Raw genomic sequence first — 14389 nt, 5'->3', positions numbered from 1 at the left:
ACAGTCACCAAACTTGGTCTTTCCACCTTCAAAACACACACACACACACATGCACACACATGCATACATGCACACACACGCACATGTGCACACACACACAGTGCATTATACAACTGCAGTTGGTTACTATGAAGTTGCTTTTCGGTCCAATGAGAGAAAAATATAAAACCAATTTCAGAACCAAGAGAAAATTTATTCGTAGGTATATTTCCATTACTCAGTTAGCTCAGTTACAATATCAGGAAAAAATTTTTGCCGCCAATTCAGTTTTCTTTATTTCCAGAGAATATTTTAGTTCCTCCATTTTTGAGCCATTTTCCTTTAACCTTTGCATAAAGTTCTTTATGGCTTTGCAAAGTTCCTTATTCTCTTGAAAGGCAAGCTGAAGAAAGAAAATGTTTTGTAAATTAAAACAAGAACTGAGACCCTGCTAGATATTCTGAAGGTAGTGAGCAGTGCTTAGGTCCATGAAGCTAGAACAAGGCTAACTTAAATAGGGATCTAGGTCTTAAACATGATGCTTAAGTATACTTATTATTATTTCAGTAGTAAATATAAACTAAAAGGAGAGTCTATATGAGATGTAATCTGTTCACTGTGTTTTACAGTCTAGAAGAATTTTAGAGACCTTTCACAGCAATACTTCAAGTCTAAGGCATGAGTTTATGTACTTTGCTCTATAAAGCTCACGAGACAACAGCTACTACCAACAGCGCCTCGTGAGGTATTAGTGGTGATGGTGGCAAAAGGAAACTACCATAGATAAAAATGTGAGAGAATGGTTCATGAGCTCCGTCCTACAATCAGGCCAAGGCCAACCCATCAAAAGCATTCCAAACTGAACAGATATTTACTAAGCATGGACCAGGAGTAATGCAGGGCTCTGGAGATAACAACTGTGAACAAGACAGACACCCTACTACTTACCAGTGCCCTCTCACACTCAGGCTGCAGAGCTGGTTTGGGAGCTTCTTGGATCAATTCGCAGACCGGAAGTGCACTGCTCCACTCCCCGTCAATGCACTGCTGCTCTTGTGTGCCCACCAAGCGGTATCTGAACAAAAATTAGAATGGCAACAACACGTAGCCTTTCCACCTTCTGAACTGGCAACTAAGGCTGGTTTTGTGTTGCATTTCGGTATTTCATGTTGTGATAGAACCCACCTCTCTACCCCTGATCCATAAGGCATGCTTAAGTTATTTCAGTATTATAAAGTAGTAATAAAGTAAAGCCCCTCTTTTGAGGGGTGGAGAGGACCCACTGATGAGCGAACCCATAAAACATGGAGAAGTGCGAAATTTTGAATATATGTGTTTTCATATACAATTTTGGGTGGGGAGGTTGGAGGAGGGACTTTGAAAAAGCACATTCTATTTATGCTTTTAAAAAGAGTAGAACTGGAGAGTATTATGCTAAGCAAAATAAGCCAGTCAGACAAAGACAAGTACCACATGATCTCACTTACTTATGGAACATCATGAACAAAATAAGCTATCGATCAAAATAGATCCAGAGTCATGGAAGCAGGGAACAGACTGACAAACCTCAGAGGGATGGGGAGTGGGAGGGGTAGTAAGAGATAAACAACTTATATGCACATATGCACAACCAATGGACATTAGGTTGGGGAGAGGAGGAGAGGGTTGGGGGGTGGGCTTCAGTGGAGGGGGGAAAGGGGAACATCTATAATATTTTCAATAATTTCAGAAAAAAAGTAAAAAGGAGTAGAAAGCTAGAAACAGCCTTCAAATAAATCTTAGTGAACTGGCTAAGAAAGAGCTAGCTGCAGCTTTTAAATCTGAAAAACATGAGAGTTGACTGCAAAGCTTGTTGGAGGTATATAATGAGATTGAAATGCTAATGAGGGCACATAACCCTGAGTTCATAAAAATGAGGCAAAGAGGAGAAGAAAAATCTAGATCTACAAGTTGGGTGACCAGGCCATCTAAATGAAGGCTAGACTTTAATTAGGGATGTTAAGAACCTATATGCTGATAGATCTATTACTCTATTTCTGCAATTCCATATGTTCTGTCTTTCTTTGAGTTTTTTGTTCTGAGGTTCTTTAGAAAGAAATATAAATGTATAATATCTTACTTTGTCTTACCTAAGAATAAAAAAAAAAGTGATACATTAATTAGGATAAATAGGAGGACTGGTCTGTCTTCTAGGGTGGAGCTGGAAGTGGGTTAAGGCAACTCTCAAAATTAGAATAAATTCAGAATCCTGAGCAGTAGGAAAGCAGGGCACTCGTTTGAGACAGACGAGGTCATTCCCAAAAACAGTGCTACCAGCTTTATTCGAAAGGCTGCTTACACTTACCTCTCGTCACAGTAATAAGTAATGGTAGATCCTGCATTGAAATCTCTTCCTTTAAAATAGCCATGAGCTAGATTCCCAGGAGGGCCACAGTCTCCTGAGAGAGAGGGGCATAGGAGTGACAGTTGTGAAATCCAGTTATGCTCAGTTAACAGCACCCCCCGGAAGCAACTGTCTATGGCAGCACCTACCATCTTCATAGCAGTACATGTGGGATCTAGGAACATGTTCTTCACTCACTTGCTTCGGTCAAAATTATATTTGTCCATAGGAAAGACCCCTCCCTGGGCTCATCCTGAGTCATTAGCGGTTTGAGATTATTTTCTGATTGGCAGGAGCTCAAGGAAAGGAAATTTAAGTTATAGAGTTGCTAATTGTCTGTGTACAAGAAAAGAAAATTTAGCCTATAAGTAGAAGTGGAAGAAGTAACTCCCTGAAACTGAAGATAAATTGAGTTCCAATGGATGTTGACATCCTCTGTGGGACAGAGTTATATAATACGAGAGCTTCATCCAAAAACAAAAACAAAAAACGGGTGGAGATACTGTGAGTTTTGGTTCTGGCTCCTTCAGTCACCACGTGGCACTAAGGAAGCCATTTCATCCCTCTTGGCATCCTGCCTAACCTATAAAAGGAGCAGATTATATGACATTACCCTTTTAACTCTGAGATTGAGTATAAACATGTTGATCAAGATTAAAGGCTAAATCAAGAATATTAAATAAGTGCATATTCACTGAAACATAAAGGTTTTCAACAAAAAACAACTGAGTAAAAACAGAAAAGAGTATGTATAATGTACTACTTTTCCAAAACACCATCATACACACACATATATGAACCAAAAAAAGCCTGAAAAGTATATATGTAAGTACTCTGTTATGCCTGGGTGGTCAGTTTGTAAATAATTAAATGTTTTATTTTTCTTTTCTGATTTATTTTTTTTTTTTTTGTTTTACAACAGAGATGCATTACTCGAGCAGTTAATAAATAATTGTTAGATCAAAAACTGAGTTCAAATGCTGTATAGAGAAAAGGAAGAAGAATTTCAGTGCATTGATTAAGGAACTAAAATAGGGTTTTAGCTAAAATAGGGTTTTTCTGGTGACTTTAAAGAGTACAGTTTTGAACTGAAGGAGATGATGTGGATCTTGGATCTAAAGAGAAAAGAATCTGCTTTATTCAGGGACCTAGGAAGCTTCCCTAAGATCTGGGCAATGAACTCAAACAAAGAGACAGAGATCCTGCATTTTGGAGCTACGACTGGAACAACTGAATTGAAAAGGAGCAAAACAGAGCCTGGAAAAAATAAGTGCTTTAAAATGTGTCAAGGTAGTGATGTAAATTATTTTACATGCTTGTATTTTAATAACATGCAGTATATGTGTATGTCTTAAGAATAAGAATATATATAATTTGTACCTTTAAACTGCCTATTTATTACTTTAATAGCTATTGTCAAAATACATCTAAAGAGTGATATCACTTTCTCTCACTGATATAAGTGGCTGGCACCTCATATTCTGAATGATATTAGATGAAATCACTGTTTCAGCTAATCTGATAAGTAAAAAAATTGTATTAAATTTTAATATTTCTGTAATTTTTAGTAATGTTTCATATTCTTTCATAAATTTGAGATACATACATATTGTTTGGGGCTCATTTGGGAATTTAGAATTTCTATTCTTAAACTTTTCTTGCACAACTAAATATACTCTTACCACATGATCCAGCAATATTCCTCCATAGTATTTACTCTAAGGAATTAAAAACTATGTCCACACAAAAACCTGCACACAGTGTCTTTAGCAGCTTTATTCATAATTACCAAAATTTGGAAGCAACCGAGATATCCTATAGAGGTGAATGGATAAATAAGCTGTGCTACATCCAGAAATGAAAGATTATTCAGCAATAAAAAGGAATGAGCTATCAAGCCATGAAAAGACATGGATGAATCTTAAAAGCATATTATAAAGTGAAAGAAGCAATCTGAAAAGGCTACATAACTTTATGATTGCAATTATATGATATTCTAGAAAAGACAAAACTATTAAAACAATAAAAATATCAGGGCTTGAGAGGGTTGGGAAGTAGAGGGATAAATAGGCAGAGCAGAGCAGATTTTCAGGGCAGTGAAAATACTCTATGATTCTAATGATGGATACATGTAATTACACATTTGTCCTCACCCATTGAATGTACAACATCAAAAGTGAACTTCTAATGTGACCTACCATCTTTGGGTGATGGTGATGTGTTAATGTACATTGATCCTGGTAAAAAAGGTACCATTCTGGTGAGTGATATTGTTGATGGAGGAGGCTATGTATGTGTGGGAATAAAGGATATATGGGAAATCTCTGTACCTTCCTCTCAGTTTAATTGTAAAACTAAAATGCTCCTTAAAAAATTGTTTATATATAAATTTGCAATGTTAGATATATACTCTTCCAAATTTGATTTTTAGATTATTTTTTTGTTTCATGTTTAATTTGAAATTCTGGTTAGGATTGCACTGTAATAGCAAGTCTGCCCATCCAGAGCATGGCACACCTTTTCTTTTATTCCAGTCTTATTTTATGTCCTTCAGTGAAGTTTCATATAGGTTTCATGAACGGAATTATTTTTATATTTCAATATTCACCTAACAATTATTTCTAAAAAGTAAAAACTATTGATTTTTTAAATATTTATTTTATAATTCAAGAATAAAGTTTGTAGTAGAATTTATTGGATCTTTTAAGTATATTTTGCAACTAATGATATCCTTTGAGCATTCTAGGAATCTATACTACAGCAGTAATAGCATAGAAATAAAGATATACAAATGTGTATACGTGTATATAATACTATTTGTTCAGCAATATTTGTAATAGCAAAAAAATATGAAAATAAACATTCATCAATATGAAAGATGTAGAATAAGTTATGGCACATGTACACGCAGTTATTAAAAAGCAGCAGATAGAGCTATACATACACATCTAAAAAAGCTTTCCATGTATATTGTTATATGAAAGCAGCAATTTTCTTTTAAATTGTTATCTTTTATGTTTGTTTTTTTTTCTTTATTTTATTACTTCCCATCACCATTTATCCCCCCATACCCTCTTCCACCTTCACTCCCCCACTCCCCCTTCCTCCCCACAATCACCACACTGTTGTCCATGTCCATGAGTTCTGAAAGAAGCAATTTTAAAAATATGTATAGCACAGTTCCATTTTTGTAGGTAGATATGTTTGTATGCATTTGTTTATTTAAAATGTCTGCATAGTGTCAATGGGGGGGAAACATCTGTAACAAAAATAAATTAATAAAAATAAATAAATAAAATGTCTGCATAAATATAAGAAAAGTCATGAAATAAAAACATCCAACTAATTACCTCCAAGAGCTGTAAATTATAGTGATAAAGGAGGTACTTTCAACTCTTATTTTATATAATAAAATAATAAGAGGTACTTTTAATTCTTATTTTATGAGTTGGGTGAGTTATGGTCATTTTTTCCTGTTTTTGCTTATTTTTTAAATAAAAACTTTAAGTCACTATCTTGAAATTTTAAAAACAAAAAACAAGCAAACAAAGAATAGTCAGATATCCTAAACTACCCTGGGTTGGACCTACGAGGATGGCAATCCTACTTGAGAAAAGAAAAAAGTGTTGTTTACTGTTTGTACACCACCTGAGCTGAGGCTCTGCTCTGTGAGTCCCACCTGTTTCTTGGCTGCCTGTTAGATCCTAAACCCTTCCTGATAGGAGAAAAAGAGGAAAGCATCCGAAGGAGGTGGTGATGCCTAGGTGTCGCTGTTCATTAGCATCTTTGGGGTTTGCATTTGTTTCTATTGTACTTACTGCTTTTGCAGACGGGAAGGGGAGGCACCCAGGTGTGGTCCTCTAGGCACTGGCTCCAATTGCTGCCTTTGAGGATGTAGTGCTCGTTGCACTTGAACGTGATTTTGTCTGTCACATTCACAGGCCCCGGGGAACTAAACTCACCGTTCACCAGCACAGGGTCAGGACAGTGGCCCACTGAAGAAGAAAACAGGCAGTGATCTGAAAGGGCCAGGATGAACCCACCATAGCAAACGCTAGACCTCCTCACGCTCCACAGAGAAAACAAGAAATTAGAGCTAAAACCGCACTTTATAAATAGGGTCATCACTAATCATCAGAGAGATGCAAATCAAAACAACAATGAGGTATCACCTCACACCGGTCAGAATGGCCGCCATCAACAAATCATCAAACAACAAGTGTTGGCGAGGGTGTGGAGAAAAGGGGACTCTAGTACACTGTTGGTGGGAATGCAGACTGGTGCAGCCACTATGGAAAACAATATGGTGTCACCTCAAAAAATTAAAAATTGAACTCCCATTTGACCCAGTGATCCCACTTCTAGGAATATACCCTAAGAAGCCTGAAACACCAATCAGAAAGAATATATGTACCCCCATCTTTGTAGCAGCACTATTTACAATCGCTAAGATCTGGAAACAGCCCAAGTGCCCATCAGTAGACGAATGGATTAAAAAGCTGTGGTACATATACACAATGGAGTACTACGCAGCGGTAAGAAAGAAAGATCTCTTGTCCTTTGAGACTACATGGAGGGACCTGGAAAGTATCATCCTGAGTGAAACAAGCCAAGCAGAGAAAGACAAATTTCATATGATCTCACTGATTTCTGGAATATAATGAACATAACAGTTTGAGGACAATCCCCTAAGGAGTGGGGAACTGAGAGAGGGATGAACAACAGAATTTATATGCATATAGGCATGAACAGTGGACATGGACAACAATCGGGGGAAGGGGCGGGGAGGGAAGGGGGAGGGGGGAACCACTGGGGGAAAAAAGGAGAATCATTTGTAACAAAAATTAATCAATAAAAAAAAAATAAAATAAAATAAAGGGATAAAGGGAGATTCAAAAAATAAAAAAATAAAAAAAATAAATAAATAAATAAATAAATAAATAAATAAATAAATAAATAAATAGGGACTGGTACCTGGTACCAAACCATATCGATCAGAATGAGAAAAGACTGAGCTGGCCTGAGTGTGTCAGAAAAGGTCTTGGTTATGCACAAGAGTGACGATCGGCACATGAACCTACTAAATATAATTAAGCATATAACTGGAAATCACCAGGAGCAAGTTTGTCATCCTGTTGTGTAAAGCATTGCTCAAAATGCTCGAGCCTGTGTTTGAGGCAAGTATTTCCTTCCCCTTGATCCAACCAAATATATACACTACTTATCATTTTTTACTTCATTTTGTTTTCCCAAGTGTGAAAACAAGAAACAGTGCAGAGAGACATGAATAAAAGGTAACCATGCTGGTGTGCTTTACTCTGGGTATAAAGGAGAACGACTCCAACTCTTCCTAAAAATAGCAATAACAAAGAGAATATGGACCACTTATCCTCCATCTCTACAAACACCACAAATGAGTTTGGTGAACTTGGGCGAACCACTTGGATCTCAGTTACCACATTTGTAAATTGAAAATATAAATGTTTCCCAGGTCAAAGTTATATGATGAATGAAGTAAAATGATATATTTACCTCAAAATAATAATAATGCAAAGCAGAATTATAGATGAAGAAAGATTCGTATGTCGATACTTGATGAAGCTGGGTGATAAGTACATATGTGTTCATTTTACTCATTGGCCTTTTGTATAAGTTTAAAAAGTTCATAATATAAAATTTTTAAATCAGTATGATATGAAACAAATTACAGCCCCCCCCCAAAGTCATTTTACTATATGGTAAAAATTCTTTCCTTCTTGTAGGGATGATTGAGTCTATTAAGAGCTAATTATGTATCCTCTATAAGAAGTTCCACCACTAGAGTGATTTAAAAGTGGGTTCCTAGAAATTGGAATTTTTTTCTTATAAAATGTTAACATGAACCGCTGGAGGTAGAATGTGAAAGAAGACAGTGGGATGACAAGATGGACGAAGAAGCAGAAAGATCAAACTTACAGTGGCACTTGGGAGTGGGGGTGTTCCATTCCTTAGAGGCATTGCAAAAAATGGTTTTCTCTCCTACCAGGTGGTAGCCCGCAAGACAAACATAAGTCCCCAGAACTTGCCCATTCACATCCTCTGCAACAAATATACTATTGTCCACTGGGAGAAGGTCTGGACAGCTCTGTGCTGGAGGGAAAAGGAAATAGATTCACCTGGAAGATTATGTGCCATGAGGAAGCCCTTATTAGATTCCCACTTCTCACCCTTTTTTTGCTGAATTATTATCACTTGTACTCTTCCATGTTCATGTACATCCACATCCCTCCCTACCCAAGGACTCCCAAAGTTTTGTTTTCAAATGAAGAACAGGAATTTTCCTCGAATTCAGCCATAAGTTATCCACTCCTAAAGAAACAATTCCCTTTCCAAATGTCAGTCCTGGAGTTTGTAAACAATAAGACAACTCAAGATTTTGAAACTGGTACTGTTTTTGCTCCTAGAACAGAAGAGGAAAGTAAACAGGTAGCCACCCACTTACAGAGCAGTCTTGTCATTAAATATTTCCTAAACCCCTATGGAGTACAGAGAATTCAGTCAAGTAATTTGAGATTTTTCAATAAGGTAAATACATTTCATTGATTTAAATTTCATTAAAATCCTAGACAGAATGCCTCACAACCCATAAACTGATATCAAGTGCCTTGAAAACTGAGCTTAAGAAAAGTATACGTACCAGCTGAGCCAGAAATCAGCCACATACCCACAAGATAGCACATAAACCAAAAAAGCATCTTGTGATCAATTGCTTGACCCAGGCTGGAATGAACCCAGCCCAGACACCTGGTTTGGATCACAACAGATCTTTTAACACCGCTTAAGATCAGACCAACCAACCACCTCCTTCCTAGAGAAGGGCTTGCATTGATTCCTCTTTCCTGGAAATAACGAAAAAAAAAAAAAATCTCATAACAGGAAATAAGAATAGCTGTAAGGAAGTTGGTACAGGGAGGGAATTTGCAAAAACTCAGAGGGGTGGTAAAAGAGCTGCCAGTTTTGAAACTCAGTTTCAGAAATTGCCCAGGTTCCGTTCATGCAAATCCAGTTGACTAGTGCCTTTGAGCGTAAGTCTTACCCTTCCACGACAGATTTGGGCCAAATGGTCTTGCATGACCTTCACTTTTGTCAATATTTGCTATGTTTAAAGTCCACCTTCTGCAACTCTCTCCAGTGTTGCAGATGGAGGAGGGGATGCCAATTCCTGATGCTTTCCCAGGTAAAACCCAACTCCATGCACTACCTCGTCCCCCTTGCCCAAATACTTGCTATCCTAAGGCTATGAGCAGCACTGAAGACCGAAAGCCCAGGGAAGTCAACTCACCTGTCTCTGATCTTCCAGATTTATGGCTTCCCAGCTAGGAGCTGGTCCTGATTGACTCCAAACCTAAGAAGAACTCAAAAGTCCTGCAGCAACACACTGTCCTCATCAGAGCCGGGCCTGCGCCAGGCTTCCAATTCTGTGGGTCTTTCTGAGGGCAGGCCTGAGTTTAGAGTCAACCAAATGAACTGAGAGAGAGAGATGACAGGAATACTTTGGTCTCAGGAATTAAAGCATGTAAAATTGCTTTGGGGCTCTCATAGCTTCTTGTCCATGACGATTACAACAATTAGCTGGTTGTTCATGCTCCAATTATAAAATGGGGGTAAAACGTCTACAAAATTTTAGGTTTAAAAAATAGTAAATAGCTCAGCCCATGTGGCCCAGTAGACTGTATATTGTCCCACGGACTGAGAGGTCCCAGTTCAATTGCCAGTCAGGGCACATGCCCAGGTTGCCGGCTGGACCCAGTAGGGGGCGCGCAGGAGACAGCCGACGGATGTTTCTCTCTCCCCCTCTCTCTACAATATCAATAAAATTTTTAAATAAATAAAAATAAATAGTAAATATACAGCTTTATAATAAATATAAAGCAATAGGGACACAGTAAGATCTTAAGTGTTATCCTCTTCCACACCCGTTAGCATCACTTTGGAATGACTCATTCATATTTTTCCCCCACACTAGACTGTTAACAACTCCAGGACAGGGAGTGTGCCTTGTCTCTGTTTATGTTCCTTTCCTTTGCACTCCAGAATGCAAAGCAGAATTGTCTATAAATGAATAAAAACTAACACAGAATAGATGAAAAGAACCCAGTCCTACAGAAATTTGACTCCAGTCTCTCAAATCCACACTGATAATTTATCATTTAATGGATAGCACCTTTATGGTTTTTCCAAATCTTATCTTTGGTCAACTAATATGTGAGTTCCTAAAGTGCAAACACTGTTTAAAGTATAATTTTCAAATAGTTAATAACATGTCAATCACGTACATATAAAATAAGTATGTGTCAGAGATTTTAACTCAGTTAATGAAGGGACCATTAAGATGCCATGTCTAGTGCAAAGAAGAATTTGAGGAACCAAGATGTATGTAGTCCTCCAGGCAAAGGCATTCTGATATTGCTTTTCCAGTAAATGCAACACTGGTTAATATCATACAGGGCAAAAACTAATATTTGGAACCAGTTTTTCTAATTAATGAATATTAATTTACTATACTGGACAAAATTCATCTGCTTTGCTGTGATCAGAATCATTTGTAATATTCTCAGAAAAGAATTGCTTGCATTCTTATCCATTTTCTACAAATTAACCTCTACTTTTATAGTTATATATATTTTTAAGCCTAGTTAATAGAAAATGAAACAAAAGTACACACCCTTGTGTAATTTCTGGGTAAATGATAATCCCCAGAGAGGGTCAGCTGGACAATATTTAGTAATTCACTGACAAATTTCTCCAGTGATTCCTTTTTGCCTAGTTCCAAGTTTTGAGTAATTTTTCTTACCGTACCACATATTCATCTTCTTGGGGAATACATATTTCTCAGTATCTAATGTACATAGTGTTTATACAACAAATGATTTTTTGAAGTGAAAGAAAATGTTGTCTAGACCTACATAAATATGGGCATAAAATACAGCATTATTCCTGGAAATAATCTTAATGGAGAATTATTTCAGATTCAGAATTATTAGGACTTTAGAAAGGTACTATATTGCTTATAACATTGTTTTACTAATATTTCTTCATGAAATGTAAAACTATTTACACTAAGTGGGATATATAGAGACTATAAATACCCTCACAAAGTTCAGGTCAGGTTTTGCTGTCAAATAAACTAGAAGAAAACTTTGTTTTCAAAGTTATTTAGATTTTACAAATTATATATAAGGGATTATAGAATTATATGTTTTATTATGAGTGTCTGAGTTTGAATAAATTAATAAATAAGCATTACAGGCTCTTCTAGACCTTTGAACATTAAGAAAAATTTGATCTAATCTAGATTGTTTTCTGGAGAACTGGGTAGTAGGTAAGGTGCAAAAGTTGTACTCAGACTGGTTTGGTTGCCTTACAAAGGAATGGGCAGGCAGTAATTAGTGGAAGAGATCAGGAGGTGAAGGGGAGGGGGAGAAATACAAAAGTCAGCCATGCCTAGGCTAGGGGAAGAGTCGTGGGGAGTACAACACGGGGTGCACACATTGCGGGGTGTGTGTGAGATTTTAAGAGAATTGGAAAAAGATGATTTTAAGAAGTTCTACAGTATGTTATGAATGAATTTGCTTTGGTCTTTTTCAAAATAATTCAGAAAAGATTTAAATTACTTCTCCAATTCGTTTTTATATATTGACTTGGTATTTCTTGAATGCCTCACCAAGAAAAGCCTGGACCAGAAAAGTAGCTTTTATGCATATTATATGAGAGTAAAACTAATATAAAATTTCAAAAGGTCAAAGTGTCAGGGAAATATTGTAGAGTAAGCTTTGGTTGTGAGTTAACACAGACATGCATTGTGGCCATATCAGACTTGATGAATGAAAATACTCTCTTTAAATGATGGCAGCATAACACTGCAAAGACTATTGCTCACCTTGTTATAGTCCTTTAGACTTGCTACAAAGTCCCTATTACTAGATAGCTAACCCTTACCAATATCCATTCATCTTTCTTCTTTAGTAATTAAACCCTAGAATTATAGCTCACACAAGGCCACCTGGAGTTTTTTAGAAAAATACATTTTCAGCCTACCTTACAGCTACATATAGCCATTGGACTCTTTGGCCAATTGACCCGTCCTGCAGGTCGAGCAACGAGGACTCTAGAGGGGGAGTGAGGATGAGGAGGGACAAGAGACACGAGAAATGGAGACAAGACAGGATTCTGATCAAGACTCGTTTATTCAGGGGGAGTTCACATAATATATAGGGGAAAAACAGGTGAAACAGTTCATGAGTATCCCACCTGAAGCAAATTCCAGTAAATACCCCAGGTGGAACAAATGATAAGCAAAGAATGGAGTAAACAATTATCTAGAGGAATGCAGACACTGTATGCAGAGAGACCCTGCCTTGGGGCCGGAGATGGCAGAGCAGATTTTAACAAGATGGATGCCATGCAAAAAGTCTCCCACAGCCAATGGGATGTGAGCATAAATATTATATGCAATACCTAGAAAATATCCTTAAAGGCAGTTGGTGTGCCCTTTTTGTTCCTTCCTGCTGAGTGGAATGTAGACATGATTCCTGTAGTTTGAATAGCTACATTGTACTATGAGGTAGGATCTAATATACTTTGAGGATGATGAGTTAACATGTCAGAAGGACATGAGTCCTTCATGATTGAGGGAGCTCCATTCTAGTCTTAGACTGCTTATCTCTAAATGTCATTGTAGGTAGCAGTAACCTTGTGTCATATATAAGCTGGTAGTATTTTGGGTTTGCGAAACTTTAATCTGAAAACTGATGAATGCAAAAAAATAAGGGTCAAACCCATTGATGATAATGATCCAGAAACTTAAATTTGGAAAAGAATGTTTAATAGACCTTATTTAAATCGTGCCCAAAGACTGTTTCCCATCCCATTCATAAATTTTAAAAAGGCAGTGGATGACAGAGGAGAGATCTTAGGAAGTGAAAACTGAATGTAAACAATAAGGTAAGCAGATCACTGACGAAGAAAATCCAAGTGAATCAACAAGATATTTTCTGAGAGTGGGCTGGATGGTTGGTGAAGGGCATTACACTTTCTGAGGCTAGGCCTCATTAGATTTGGAATGCTGCTTCCCAAGGGTCCCTCTGCTTCTGAAATTATTTCACTTAATTGCAAGAATAAATTAATAAATTCACCTGTAGAATCTGACCTGGTTTTCACAGGTAAGGTATTGCATATAACCAACAAAAGGCATTTAAATGCCTTTGGGAATTTAGAAGGCAGGTCTGCCTGTGATGATTCAAGTAATACAGCCGGCATGGGCTTAATGAGAATAAAAGAAGATAGATTATGCCTTCAAGTTTTTAAGAAAAAGAAATATTGCCTGATTGAGTGGTTCTCTTGTTTGGAGCATTGTCCTGTACACCAAAAAGTTGCAGGTTTGATTCCTGATCAGGGCACATACCTAGGTTGCAGGTTCCATTCCTGTTAGAATACAAACAGGAAGCAACTGATCGATGTTTCTCTCTCTCTCCTTTCCTCTATCCCTAAAAATCTATAAAAACATATCCTTGGGCGAGGAGGAAAAAAATAAAATATTACCCTCCATGATTACTACAGTTCATTCAAATTCTTAAATATTCCACAATGTCCAGTAAAAAAACCTGAGCACTTCAGAATTTCATATATTCTTCTCCTCTGCTTAAAAAAGGTAATATCGGTCTGGCTGGTGTGACTCAGAGGTCCTGACTCGATTTCCGGTCAGGGCACATGCCGGGGTTGTGGGCTCGCTCCCCAGTAAGGGCTGTGCTGGAGGCAGCAGATCAATGTTTCTCTCTCACATCTATATTTCTCTCTCTCTCTAAAAAATCAATAAAAACATATATTTTTTAAAAGTTAATATCAAATGGATCTCTTGATTATTTAAACCAAGAGAGATGGTATGTGCGTGTGTGTGTGTGTGTGTGTGTGTGTGTGTGTGTGTATTATCTAGCTCCTGGGTTTCAGGAGATCATGTCCTCCCTAAACTGAATGCAAAACTTATGCATG

At 37.3% G+C, this 14389-nt stretch overlaps 1 protein-coding gene across 1 annotated transcript; it reads right to left on the bottom strand.

Moving 5' to 3' along the window:
• Positions 1-231: 231 nt before the first annotated feature.
• Positions 232-9455, bottom strand: C4BPB (complement component 4 binding protein beta). Its single transcript, XM_036273365.1, has 6 exons — positions 9039-9455; positions 8318-8491; positions 6181-6357; positions 2324-2417; positions 928-1054; positions 232-382 (listed from the first exon to the last, which is right to left on the bottom strand). The coding sequence occupies exons 1-6, from the start codon at positions 9094-9096 to the stop codon at positions 239-241; spliced, it is 774 nt and encodes a 257-aa protein (XP_036129258.1). The 5' UTR covers positions 9097-9455; the 3' UTR covers positions 232-238.
• Positions 9456-14389: the final 4934 nt, after the last annotated feature.

This window comes from Molossus molossus, unplaced genomic scaffold (assembly GCF_014108415.1).
Source record: "Molossus molossus isolate mMolMol1 unplaced genomic scaffold, mMolMol1.p scaffold_m16_p_20, whole genome shotgun sequence".
In the NCBI taxonomy this organism is placed as follows: Eukaryota; Metazoa; Chordata; class Mammalia; order Chiroptera; family Molossidae; genus Molossus; species Molossus molossus.
This window is presented reverse-complemented; position numbering and strand designations above follow the sequence as displayed.

Excerpts from the sequence above, each read along its gene's own strand:
- C4BPB (XM_036273365.1), bottom strand. The coding sequence starts at position 9,096 with ATGCTTTTTTGGTTTATGTGCTATCTTGTGGGTATGTGGCTGATTTCT. Across the intron at positions 8,492-9,038 it reads GCTGATTTCTGGCTCAGCTG|CACAGAGCTGTCCAGACCTT; the intron begins GTACGTATACTT and ends TTTTCCCTCCAG. Across the intron at positions 1,055-2,323 it reads ACTTATTACTGTGACGAGAG|ATACCGCTTGGTGGGCACAC; the intron begins GTAAGTGTAAGC and ends ATTTTTGTTCAG.